This window comes from Macaca thibetana, chromosome 7 (assembly GCF_024542745.1).
Source record: "Macaca thibetana thibetana isolate TM-01 chromosome 7, ASM2454274v1, whole genome shotgun sequence".
In the NCBI taxonomy this organism is placed as follows: domain Eukaryota; kingdom Metazoa; phylum Chordata; class Mammalia; order Primates; family Cercopithecidae; genus Macaca; species Macaca thibetana.
The window spans coordinates 107,414,656-107,428,345 of record NC_065584.1 but is presented as its reverse complement, the minus strand read 5'-3'; the positions used below and the strand labels follow the sequence as shown (position 1 = coordinate 107,428,345).

The 13,690-nt window shown below is 39.5% G+C and overlaps 1 protein-coding gene across 5 annotated transcripts in view; it reads right to left on the bottom strand.

Moving 5' to 3' along the window:
• Positions 1–13,690, bottom strand: part of SH3GL3 (SH3 domain containing GRB2 like 3, endophilin A3) — a 447,963-nt gene that overhangs the window by 21,724 nt on the left and 412,549 nt on the right. For all 5 annotated transcript variants that reach the window (XM_050796192.1, XM_050796187.1, XM_050796191.1 and 2 more), the window contains 2 exons: positions 9,981–10,084; positions 8,296–8,405 (listed from right to left, as the gene is read on the bottom strand). In XM_050796192.1, the coding sequence (XP_050652149.1) occupies positions 8,296–8,405; positions 9,981–10,084 (214 nt within the window). The remainder of the gene's footprint in view (positions 1–8,295; positions 8,406–9,980; positions 10,085–13,690) is intronic.

The window sequence follows — 13,690 nt, the reverse complement described above, 5'->3', positions numbered from 1 at the left end:
CCCAGGAGTTGGAGACCAGCCTGAGCAACATGAAAAAACCCCGTATCTTAAAAAAACAAGCAAACAAACAAAAAAACCACACATGCTTTCCATGTTTTAAAAAATGCAAGTAATCAGACTAAAAGGGTCAATGCAAATGAGGAATAGGCTTTCCCCATGTTTTAAAAAAATGCAAGTAATCAGACTAAAAGGGTCAATGCAAATGAGGAATAGGGAAGGGAATGTAGCCCACTTCCCATACTTCTGGATACAATTGCCAGGAGAAATAGACAAATCCATAACTATAATCAGAGATTTTAATACCTTCTGCCACAAAATTAATAGGAAAACATAGACTAAAAAATCAGTTAAGAATATGGAAGACTTGAAGAACGCTATTAAATAATTTCACCTAATTGACATTTATAAAACACCCTACCCAGCAAGAATAGAACACACATTCTTCTCCAGTGTACACAGATTATTTACCAAGATGGATCATATTCTGGCCCATCAAGCAAGTCTCAAAAAATTTTAAAGGGTATGATTCATACAAAGTATGTTATTTGATTTAAAAAAAATGGAATCAGGCCGGGCGCGGTGGCTCAAGCCTGTAATCCCAGCACTTTGGGAGGCCGAGACGGGTGGATCACGAGGTCAGGAGATCGAGACCATCCTGGCTAACACGGTGAAACCCCATCTCTACTAAAAAATACAAAACACTAGCTGGGCGAGGTGGCGGGCACCTGTAGTCCCAGCTACTCAGTGAGGCAGGAGAATGGCGTAAACCCAGGAGGCGGAGCTTGCAGTGAGCTGAGATCCGGCCACTGCACTCCAGCCTGGGCGACAGAGCGAGACTCTGTCTCAAAATAAATAAATAAATAAATAAAAATAAATTTAAAAATGGAATCAAATAGAAATCTAAAACCGAAAGAGATCTGAAAAATATCCACATATGTGGAAATGATATATAACACATTTCAAAAGAAACCAAGAGTTAAAGAGGTTATCAAAAGTAAAATTAGAAACAATTGTAAAAACGATGAAAGGGAAAACTCAGCATATCAGAGTGCATGAGATACTGCTCAAGTGGTACTTAAGGGGAAATTGAGAGCACTTAACATATCGGAAAAGGCAAAAGGACTCAATGACAACAGAGAAAAATCAATGAGACAGAGAGCTGGCTCTTTAAGAAGATTAATAAAACTGATAAATCTATAGCTAAAATGATTAAGAAAAGAAAAAGACAAAAATTACCAATTTCAAAAATGATTGAGAGAAGTAAATCACTACAAATTCTATATATCTTAAAAGGATAATAACGGAATATTATGAACAACTTTATGCAATAAATTTGACAACTTAGATGAAAGGGATAAATTCCTTGAAACACACAAACTTCTAAAGTTCACTCAGGAAGAAACAGATAACCTCAATTGCCTTCTATCTATAAAGATGTTGAATTTATAGTTTAAAGCCTTCATGCAGAAAAAAACAAATAAACAAAAAAAGGAGTAACTTTACAGAGGAAAGCTGACAAACATTGCCTCAGCCAGCTGACCCAGATCAGTATCAGCAGTGATTAATCTTGTTGATAGCGCATATTTTTTTGTTTAACGTTTAGGTTCAGGTGTACATGCACAGGTTTTTTACATGAGTAAACTGTGTGTCATGGGGATTTGGTGTACAGATTATTTCGACACTCAGGTGATCAGCATATTTTTCAATTCTCACCCATTCCCACCTTCCACCCTCAAGCAGTCCCCACTGGCTATTACTCCCTTCTTTGTGTCCATGTGTACTCAATGTTTAGCTCCCACTTACAAGTGAGAACATGCAGTATTTGGTTTTCTGTTCCTGAGTTAGTTCACTTAGGATCACGGTCTCCAGTTCCATCCATGTTGCTGCAAAGGACATGATCTCATTCTTTTTTACGGCCGTGTAGTGTCCCATGGTGTATATGTACGTCTTCTTTATCCAGTCTACCACTGATGGGCATTTAGTTTGATTCCACGCCTTTGCTATTGTGAATAGTGCTGTGTGCTGTGATGAACATACACGTGTATCTGTCTTTATGGTAGAATGATTTATATTCCTTTGGGTATATACGCAGTAAGGGGAACGCCGGGTCAAATGATAGTTCTGCTTTAAGTTGTGCGAGAAATTGCCAAACTTCTTTCCACAGTGGCTGAAGTAATCTACATTCCCACCAGCAGTGTATAAGCTGTCTCGTTTCTCTGCAGCCTTGCCAGCATCTATCATTTTTTGACTTTTTAATACCAGCCATTCTGACTAGTGTGAGATGGTAGGTGATGGGAAGAGAATGGCACTTTACCTCTGTGATCTTCTTCCCAGAAACCCACAACTCCAGTCTAACCATGTAAAGACATCAGACAAATCTCAATTGGGGGACATTCTACAAAATATGTAAACAGTACTCCCCAAAACTGTCAAGTTCATTAAAGACAAAGAGAGTCTTAGAAGCTGCCACAGCAAGAGGGGCCAAAGGAGATGTGATGACCAAATGCAATGTGCTATTCTGGATAGGATCCTAGAACAGAAAAAGCACAGTAGGTAAAAATTAAGGAAACGTGAATGAAGTATGGACTTTAGTTAATATAAATATATGTTCATTATTTATAGTAAATGTACCATACTAATAAAATGTTAACATAGAAGAATGGAGGAGTATATGGGAATGCCCTGTGCTATCGTCACAACTTTTCTGTAAGTCTAAAACTATTCTAAAATTTAAAATTAATTTTAAAAAACTTTCCCACAAAGAGTTTATCCTAGGGAAGAAAGGTTGATTTAACTAATAATGTAATTCACCATATTAACAAACTAAAAAAAAAAAACAAATGATCATCTCAACAGATACCAAAAAAAGGCATCTGACAAAATTCAAAGACTGTTTCGCATTAAAACTCTCTTCAAACTATTTATGACTAGAAGGGAATTCCCTCAATCTGATTTTTAAAATCTATGAAGGCCAGGCCTAGTGGCTCACGCCTGTAATCCCAACACTTTGGAAGGCCAAGGCAGGCGGATAGTCGGAACCCAGAAGTTCATGAGCAGCTTAGGCAACAGGGAGAATCCTCATCTTTACGAAAGATACAAAAATTAGCCAGGCTTGGTGGTGTGTGCCTGTAGTTCCAGCTACACAGGAGGCTAATGTGGGAGGATCTTTTGAGCCCGGCAGGTTGAGGTTGCAAATAAGCTATAACTGTGCCACTGCACTCCAGCCTGGGCAACGGGGCAAGACGCCGTCTCAAAAAAAAAAATCATATGAAAACTCTACAGCTAAAATCATCCTTAATTATGAAGTATTGAATGCTTCTCCCTTAAAATCAGAGACAAAGCGAGGATGTCCACTCTAACCCTTTGTACTCAGCATGTTCTAGCAAGTGAAAAAAGGCAAGAAAAACAAAGGTATGCAGATATCAAGTAAAACTGTCTTCATTTACAGAGGACATGAACATCTATGTAGAAAAACTATGGAATCTATTAAAAAACCACTAGACCTAAGATGTAAATTTAGCACCATGGCAGGATACAAGATCACTATACAAAAATCAATGGAATATTATGAACGCTAGAAACAAAAATTCAGAAATGGAAATTTTATTAAAATGCTGTTTACAATTGCATAAAGATATAAAATACTTAGAGATTGATGCAAAAATTTAAAAGACCTGTATATATTCTAAAAATAGTGAAACATTGCTGAGAGAAATTCAAGAAGACCTAAATAAATGGGAAATAAAATAGATTGTGTTCAAGACTGGAACACTCAATATTGTTTTTTGGTTTTTGTTTTTGTTTTTTTGAGACAGAGTCTCGCTCTGTCATCCAGGCTAGAGTGTGGTGGTGCAATCTTGGCTCACCGCAAGCTCCGCCTCCCAGGTTCACCCAATTTTCCTGCCTCAGCCTCCAGAGTAGCTGGGACTACAGGCGCCTGCCACCATGCCTGGCTAATTTTTTGTATTTTTAGTAGAGACGGGGTTTCACCATGTTAGCCAGGATGGTCTCGATCTCCTGATTTTGTGATCCACCCGCCTCAGCCTCCCAAAGTGCTGGGATTACAGGCGTGAGCCACCGCGCCCAGCCTGGAACACTCAATATTGTTAAGCTATCAATACCTCTTAAATTGATTTACGGATTCACCCAATCCAAATAAAAATCTGAGCAGGATTTTTTTGAAACATTGAAAATTTGATCTCTAAAACTCACATGAAAATGCAAAGTAACTAGAATAGTCAAACGATTTTTAAAATGAAGACCAAAGTTAGAGGACTAACAGAACCTGACCTCAAAACTTACAAAGCTACAGTCATCAAGACAACAACAATTGTATAAGAATAGAAATGCAATGATAGTATACTATGTGATACTGCTGTGAATATTATTTCTGTGCTCACGACATTGTAAACAAGTGTTAGAGGATGGAAAAATGGAAGTTTTGGATGAGGCCCCAGAACTGTTTTTGTTTGTTTGTTTCTTTGTTTTAACTGATGTGCAGAAGACAACTTATGCAGGATTTGGAAACAAACGAAAAGAGAAGAGATGAGGGAAGCCAATTTTGTAACTTTCAATCCCAGCCTACATCTATGGCATTAACAGGTCAGAAGATGGACATTAAAAAGGATTTTTAGAAAAATGTTTGGAGAGAGTGTGGAGGAGGCAGGATGTGTTGTGACCTTTTCATTTCACACCAAATCAAGAGAGAAGGACTTTTAAAAGATTCTTCAGGGAGCTTAAAATACATTCTCTGGGGACTTAAGAACAGAAGGGGTAGATGGGGAAAGAGAAAAAGCCAGACAACCTCTTCCCTGACACCAGTGTTCCCACTGCAACAGGCCAGAGCTTGGGGAGGAGTGAAAGCCAAACTTTAAATCAAGATGAAAGCTTTGACTGTGACATGGGTCTTAGCATTTTGACTACTGCACGAGCCTGCACTTACACACTCAAGTGACTGGAGAACTTATGTGACCCAAGAGTGGTCAGAGAAGCCATGGAGACTGCTCACATTTTCATCCAGAAGCAGGCAATTCAAAATAAGAGCAGGGAAAAAGGGGAGGAGGGCATTTTAAGAGTCCCACATGATGGAAGTGATGGTTATACAATGAATATTTATTTAACAATAACAGTGATTATAAGTAAATTGGAAGGGTGAAAGGAGGGAGAAGTCTATGGAAGGCCAAGGGTTACAAAGCTAAGCCTTTATCTTCCATATCAGGAAATCAATACATTTATCCAAAACTGAAAAATCAAGAAATTGTAAAAAACAAGCATCATGAAGTTAAGTACCAAATAAATATGTAAAAGAGTTGAAAGTGTTTCCTCTGAGAGCAGAAAATAAGCACTGGGAAAGGAGTTGAAGGGGAAACTACCATTTCTCACGGAAAAGCTTGCACCATGTTTTTTTAAAAAATGTATACACATATATTCTGATAATTTATAGTTTTACTAATGAGAAAATTCATGGGGCCTGCCCATGTTTTCACACAGAGGTAGAGGTAACTACATTTGCATTTGTAAAACCACATACGCATATTACCATTTTCTTTTTAAACTACATATACATATTACTCTGATAATTTTTGTTTTTAAATGGAAAAAAAAAACAAAAACCTTTAAGGATAGCAATAGGGATGGAAGAAAATTCACACTGTGCAGCTTATATGAGCAATGTGTGTTTGAAAGGGCAATTGGATACCCTTAGGCAAAATAAATGAATCTCAACTTAAGTCTCACATTTATACAAAAATTAACACAAACTGGATCACAGACTTAAGAAAAAACATAGGAGAGGCCGGGCATGGTAGCTCAACAACTGTAATCCCAGCACTTTGGGAGGCTGAGGCAGCTAGATCATTTGAGGTCAGGAGTTCGAGACCAGCCCAGCCAACATAGCAAAACCCCATCTCTACTAAAAATACAAAAATTAGCTGGGCATTGTGGTGTGCGCCTGTAGTCCCAGCTACTCGCGAGGCTGAGGCAGGAGAATCGCTTGAACCTGGGAGGCAGAGGTTGCAGTGAGCTGAGATTGCACCACTCTACTCCAGCCTGGGCTACAGAGTGAGACACCGTCTCAAAAAAAAAGGAAAGAAAATAGAAGAAAATCTTTAGTATTTAGGGTTAGGCAAAGAATTCCTAGACTTCACACAATCTATAAAAGTAAAAATGAATACACTGGACTTCATAAGAATTAAAAATTTTGATCTGTGAAAGACCCTGTTAAAAGGATAAAAAGATAAGCTACAGAGAGAATATATTTGCAGATCACATATATAGAAAGAACTTGTATTTAGAATAAATCAAGCATTCTCAAGACTCAACAGTCAAAATGTAAACAATCCAATTAGAAAATGGACAAAAGACATGAAGAAACATTTCACCAAAGAGGATACACAGATGGCAAATAAACACATGAAAAGATATTCAACATTATTAATCACTAAGGAAATGCAAATTAAACCCACAATAAGATTCACTACACACCTATCAAAGTGGCTAAAATAAAAAATAGTGACAACACCAAATGCTGGCAGAGATGTGGAGAAACTGGATCACTAATGCATTGCTGGTGGGGATGTGAAACAGTAGCACAACTCTGAAAGATAGTTTGGGAATTTCTTTTCATTTACAAAAAGAAATCCTCATGATAAAGATCTAAATATTAAGAAAAGATTATTCAAAGTAGTAGAAAACTATAGAAAAGTAACTCCAGGGATAAGAAGACTTTTCACAACAGGGCACAAAATGTAATCATGACAGGGCAAAAAATGTAAAAGTCGTAAGCAAAACACAAATACATTTGACTACATCAAAATAAAAGCTTCTGTATACTGGAAGAAAAACTAAACAAAGCAAACAATGGCAAAAGCAACAAAGAGACAAGGCACTCCATAAGCAAAGTTTAAAGATAAATGACAAATTGGGAAAAAAATTATTAATATCCCCATATGGAAAGAACTCCTATAAAACAACAAGATAAAGCAAACTATCCCCAAAAAACACAAATAAATGACATAAACAGACAATTCAGACACAAGGAAATACAAATTAAAATACAGAAAAGAAAGTTCACCCTCACTAATAATCATGGCAATGCAAATTAAGACGGGATACCATTTTTTTCTCATGAGTGCTTGGCAGAAATGGAAGTCTACTGGCATGGGTGTGGAGAAGCAGGTGTTCATGCTTTAATAGTAGCGTAGCCAGCACAGTGGATAACTGGAAAAAACCTTAATGTCCACTAATAGGGAAATGGTATAATAGAAAACTATGAAGCTGTTAAAACAGTGGGATAGATCTATATGCATGATATGGAAATAACTCCAAGAAACAGTGATACATTTTAAAAAGAAAATTGCCGAACAATATGCCTAGTATAATCTCGCATTTAAAAAACAGCAACAAGGCTGGGTACAGTGGCTCATGCCTGTAATCCCAGCACTTCAGAAGGCTGAGGCGGAAGGATTGCTTGAGCCCAGGAGTTGCAGACCAGCCTGGGCAACAAAGTGAGACCTTGTCTGTACAAAAAAGAAAAAAATTAGCCTGGCAGGGTCACATATGCCTGTAGCTCCAGCTACATGGGAGGCTGAGGCAGGAGCATTATCTGAGCCCAGGAGGTCAAGGCTGCACTGAGCCATGTTCATGCCATTGCACTACAGCCTGGAGACCTTGTCTCAAAAAAGAAAAAAAGAAAAAACAAAAAAAAATCCAAAACGCTGTATTTATGTGCATATCTGTGTACATCAATAGATATGACAATAGTTATACCAAATTTTTAACAGTGGCTACATCTAGGAAGTGAACTGGGATAGTGTGGGTAATCACAAGAGACTATAGAATGACTTACACCATTAAATCTTTTTTCTGTGTGACTATTTTACCAATTTTTTTGTTTGATTATTTTACTAAAAGACACATTTGCGTCACTTGTTTAATAAAAAATAATGATGCAGCACTTAAGATAGTATCTAGCATATAACAGTTGCTCAAAAATGCTAATTTCAACTTAAAAATAAATTAAGAAAATATTTTCAAAGAGTTAAAAAAATAAAGGACGATGTAGCAATAATGGTTCTATGGCCAAGGTTCTAAATGCCACATTATATAAGTGATAGAATTCTTCCCCAGGGAACAGAAAAAAAGGGGCACTTTTAGGGGAAAAGGGAACTTACCAAACAACCAAAGAAAGATATCCAGGGTCTGTGTGTATTCACTGACCCAGAAACAAGCGTAAGTGTGTGTTTCTAGAAGTGCTTTACTAAAGGCACACTTAGCATATTAGAATGGTAAACTTACCTGTCGTCTTCACTACAGAGGTGGTGGAAACCCCATTGAGCTCACTAGCACTCCTTTTCACAGGCCTTGGCTTGTATTCTCGTCTGGGGACACTGGATGCAGCTGATATTCTGTAACACACATCATAAGATGAGCCAGACAATCTGATGTTGAAAGCTTTCCAAACACACATTCTCTCTGCCTTGTTGAGTATAGGAACTTAGGTTACAGCCAGTGGTCATGAAAGGGATGATTTTTACACACTGACTCTTGAGTAGCCGAAAGTGATGGAGGTGATATCACAAATGTAGCTTTTCAACTCTCTATTTGAGCTTGTGAGTGAAATTCATCTTGAAGAAGACTAATTGGGCCAGGCATGGTGGCTCATGCCTGTAATCCCAGCACTTTGGGAGGCCAAGGCAGGCAGATCACCTGAGGTCAGGAGTTCAAGAGCAGTCTGGCCAACATGGCGAAACCCCATCTCTACTAAAAATACAAAAATTAGCCAGGCATGGTGGTGGGCGCCTGTAATCCCAGCTACTCGGGAGGCTTAGACAGGAGAATCTCTTGAACCCGGAAGGCAGAGGTTGCAGTAAGCGGAGGTTGCAGTGAGTTGAGATCGCACCACAGAACTCCAGCCTGAGCAACAGAGCACGACTTCATCTCAAAAACAAAGACTAATTTTCTTCATCAAGTCTCTGAGGCATCCAGCAAGTGCCTGGGACGCAGCCAGCATCCAGTGATGGGAGCTGCCTTCTCCCTCACTCTACTCTTATAGATTACAATAGAATTATGAAAATACACTCCTGTGAGTAATAGGTAAACTATCTGCCTGCAGAAGTGGATGTTTCAGGGACTTAACACATCTTTGTCTTCCCTGTGTAACTATGTCACTGATTTAAGTAAAAATCCCTCGAAATTTATGCATTACCATAATCCTGTGTAAAACAATTTTGTTATCAAATCTAGTTTAAAAACAGGGTATTTTTAACCCAATATTCTAATAAGTAGGGTTGCCATGCAAACAGGATATGATATTACTAATTTTCAGAAAAGTATAGACTACATCTATTATTAAAGTCACAAGGAACACAGAAACCTTTCTTTGATTGTTCAGAAAATATTTTTTACTCTTTCAATACCTGTCAATATTATGAACACAGCCTCAAATTTGTCAATATTTTGACTCTTTCAATACCAGTCAATAATATGAACATAGCCTGAAATTCGTATTGGTGAAGTGAAAACATTATCTTTTTTTAAAAAACAGATATTTTACATATGTTCCATAGAGCATCTCACTTTTTTCCATAGCTCTGGATGTTTTCCAACTCTTTGTGAATGGAGAGCTAAACTCTCATCAAATCAGCAGTGAAGCCAGGGTAGTTCTGTAGGAGTTGATGTCCCAGGTGGGAGAGCAACTTTGGTTAGTTGCCCTAAACACAGGTCACCAAAAAAGGGATTTAATGAAAAGAAAAAGGAGAAAAGCTGCCAGGTCCCTTTTCCCAGTTCTACCCTATTGGCCAAAGCCAGTACTTATTATCTCAGTCCCATCCCACATCCAACCATGAAAGCCGGTGAAAGAAAATTCAGAACAGAATGAGGTGGGGGAAAGGGGAGATGGAGAGATGGAGAGATAGACACATGGATTTCAATAGATGTTACCTCCGCAGCCCTTGGCTTGTAAGAAACGTGGAGGCGCTTACCGCATCTGTAGCTTGCTCTGCAGCTCCTGCAGAATCTCTGTGGACTGTTTGTGATAGTCTAATGCTGCCTCTATGAACACGGCCAACTGGCTGACTTGTTCTACCTGCAGCAGAAGTGGAAAATTACTCCATGGAGGCCAGAACCTATGTAATGTCCAGAAAGAGAGGAGACCAGCAACAAAGACCCAGCTTTGCAGGGAAGGCCAGCGTCTGCCTCGGCTCTGGTCCATTTCATTTAATTTCATCTAGGAGCTCTGTATAATAATCATATAGGTCATGGTATGGAGCTATAAATGCTGGAAAAACATGTTCAAAATTATTTGTGATTATGAATTTGATTTAACTCAATAAAATGCCTGTTTTTCCAATTAGATGATGATTTTTCTCAGGAGATTTTCTATGCTATAAAGCTCATGGATCTGAAAACAGAGAGATAAAGCTCTTCCAGTTATAAATGAAGCCAACATTTAGCAAAGGAACTGCCTACTTAGTCAAGTGTCTCTACACGCACTTTCTAGCTAAGCCAAATCAAGACATTAAGTAAATTAAACAGTTAAGAACTGTAAATGAAACAGATAAGAAAGGGGGCTGGGAGCAATATGTGAATGGGGGCGATTTCCCTGTCCCCTATACGCTTTTTGTTGCTATCCACTCAACATATTTTCCCTGAAACATAGAGCTAAAGGGAATGAACTATAAAGACACTGGCATCTCTGTTTCCCACAAATCAAGACATTCATGAAATTAATGACTAACTTACAATGAATTTTTTAAAGCTGTGTCTTATAATAAAAACCTGGATGATATGGGGCTGTATAATTTGAGGAAGAGCAATCTGAGGAAGGCCTGAGAGCTTTCCTGCTCCCCCACGTGTCTGAGGGGCTGCTACAGGAAAGAGATTAAGCTTATTTCTGGAAGCCCCAGAGGCAAGCCCCAGAGGGTTGAGGTGATGGGCCTCCCCCAGCAAGAATCCAATCAACTATAGAGCTGGACAAAGACACAAATCAAAATCAATCCTACACTTCGCAGGTTTCCCCAAAGCCTATGCATCATTTCCATACTTCATTTTCTACTCAGCTTTAGGGCAAAGTCTGCCTGCTGATTCATTCACACAATCTCACCCTGCCTAACCAATCATGGACTTGGCAGCCTTCAAAGATCCAAGCTACTTTCATTTGTAGTTGCAAATCATTCTTTAGTTGCCTGTACTTAAATTTTTCTTACCCACTTATACTATTTTAAACACGGGCTCAATATGCATGTAAGGTATACATGGAACTCCATGTGTGCCAAGCTGCAATCAGCATCCGAACAATGAAATCCTGTCGAGTTTCATTTACTTTACCATGCTCTGTGGCTGGAAAAGCAACAAGCCTAGCCTTAAATTTCCAAAAACCCAATAAACAAAACAAAGACAGCCTGGCCCCTACCAAATCCTAAGGATTTCTTAAATTTCACGTCTTTGGCTTTTACACATACTTTTAAATAAGTCCAGGGCCATGGCCTAGCACAATCAGAGTAGAATTTATTATAGAAACAATTTTTCTTCCTTACAGTGCTAGAGTGGTGTGCTTGGTAAAATCTATGCCATGCCTCTCTGCCTTTAGTAAAATTTATTTGTCCTGTCTTATTACCCACTTTATAAAATGCTTGTATTTTATAATTTTTAAAGAAATCGTGAAAGATAACTAAATGAGTATTTCTTGAAACATATTTGAGGTTGGGGAATGGGAAGGGGGCAAAGGGATTACGAGCTATCCTCTCTGTCGTGGCTAAAACACAAGGTGATGTAATCTAGAGATGCATTTGTAACTGCTCATTGGGTGGCTGACTCTGGGAAGGAAATGAATCCTGAAAGCCCTTAAACCTTGGGAAATAATGGCAGCACTGCCCAATGCCTGCACCTAGTAGGTGCTCAGTACAAGTCCTGAAGGGGTGGCTACTAGGCTGTAAGTCTCTTGTTGACTGTGAAGACCAGGTGTGCTACGAGTAGATTATTTTCCTCCTTGAAAAAAATGGAAGCTTCCAGCTGTCCCCCAGATCATGAGCATTGAGATGTGTGCTGGGGACCACGGGGACCAACACAGGTGGATAGAGCTTCCCAAACAACGATTAGAAATAAATACCTAGACAGGCAGAACCAAGATAAAGCAATAAACTCAGGCCTAGCAAGAGCCAAAACCTGACCAAAAGGTAAAACATTTCTTCCATTGTTGGAATTTTAGCAGTCCATCTGTGGAATCAGAGAAAGTCACCTGGGATGGGAAGAAAGGCTTAATTCCACTTCTAGGTTGAGACCTGGGCTGACACTTTGCTGGTGCCATCTATTCAGAGCAAAGTGTGACCTCACCCATAAAAATGTTCACATAATATATGCCGAGGAACTGGATTTCCAGAGAATCCACTCCCTTTTCTGAAAATGAAGCACTCTAGCTCCTACAGATGGGCTCACACTCAGCTGATGTTTGAAGTGAGAAACTCATAATGCAAGCAGACTTCCACGTAGGTTAAAGGTCAAGGAGGCACAGGCCTTGGTGGCTGACAAATGTGTGAAGTGAGGGCTGTGAAGCTACCTGGGAGATGCACAGAACCATAAAACCAGAGGGGGCCTGAGGTAGACAGAATCACGGAGCCTGAAAAGATGTCCAAATCTTAATTCCCCAAACCTGCAAATATGTTACTTCACATAGCAAAAGGGACTTTGCAGTTATGATTGAGTTAAGGATCTTAACATGAGGAGATTATTTTGGAATGTCTGAATGGCTCAACGTAATCATGAGGTCCTTTAAGAGGGAGACAGGAGTGCCAAGGTCAGAGAAGATGTGCCAATGGAAGCAGAGGTCAGAATGAGGTATGTGAAGATGCTGTGCCACTGGCTGTGAAGAGGGAGGAAGCGAAGAATGAGCCAAGAAATGCAAGTGGCCTGTAGAAGCTGGAAAAGGCAAAGAAGCAGCTTCTTCCTCCAGAGCCTCCAGAACAAACGTGGCCCTACCCACACCTTTATTTTAGGACTCTAGGCTGGAAGACAATAAATGTGTGCTGCTTTAAGCTACAGTTTGTGGTCATTTGTTATGGCCCCAACAGGAAACTGATACAGAGCTATTTTAGCCCATCTTCAAACTACGCAAAAACCTAACAATGAGATTAGTGCTGCCCAGGGTCCCCCATTCATGGTGATGGGAGTTGTTGCCTGGAGACACATAGGAACCAAACTCAGGGGGTAATGGACCCATCGTGACTGGGCCTGGGGACTTCACTGTTGGCTTGGCTGTATCCCAGGGCTTCTCACTCTCTTCTGAGGGATAACCCCAAAACAGGAATTAACTCAATTTATCTCCCATGGTAGACTACACACAATGTACAATCCACAAGTGACACACATGTGTCCCCTGTGGATACATTTCACTCCAAACCTCTCTTTAGCTGGAAACTAATGGATAATTAGCAGCATGTATGGCCGTTGGGAGTACTTTAGTCCTGAGGATGGAAACAGAGAATAGATGTCCCCAACTACAGTGGACTAAGGATACTAGAAGTTTCTAGGAGTTGTGGAAACCTCAGGGACACTTGCATAAGATCTGAGCCATTAGCCTGGCCTTGAGGGCCAACTGCAAAGGGCTTAGGCTGTACCCAAAGGAAGAATGGCTCAAAGGACTGCATATTGTAACAAAGACTGTCTTAGGTCAACTCTGCAAGAGGACTATGGAAAC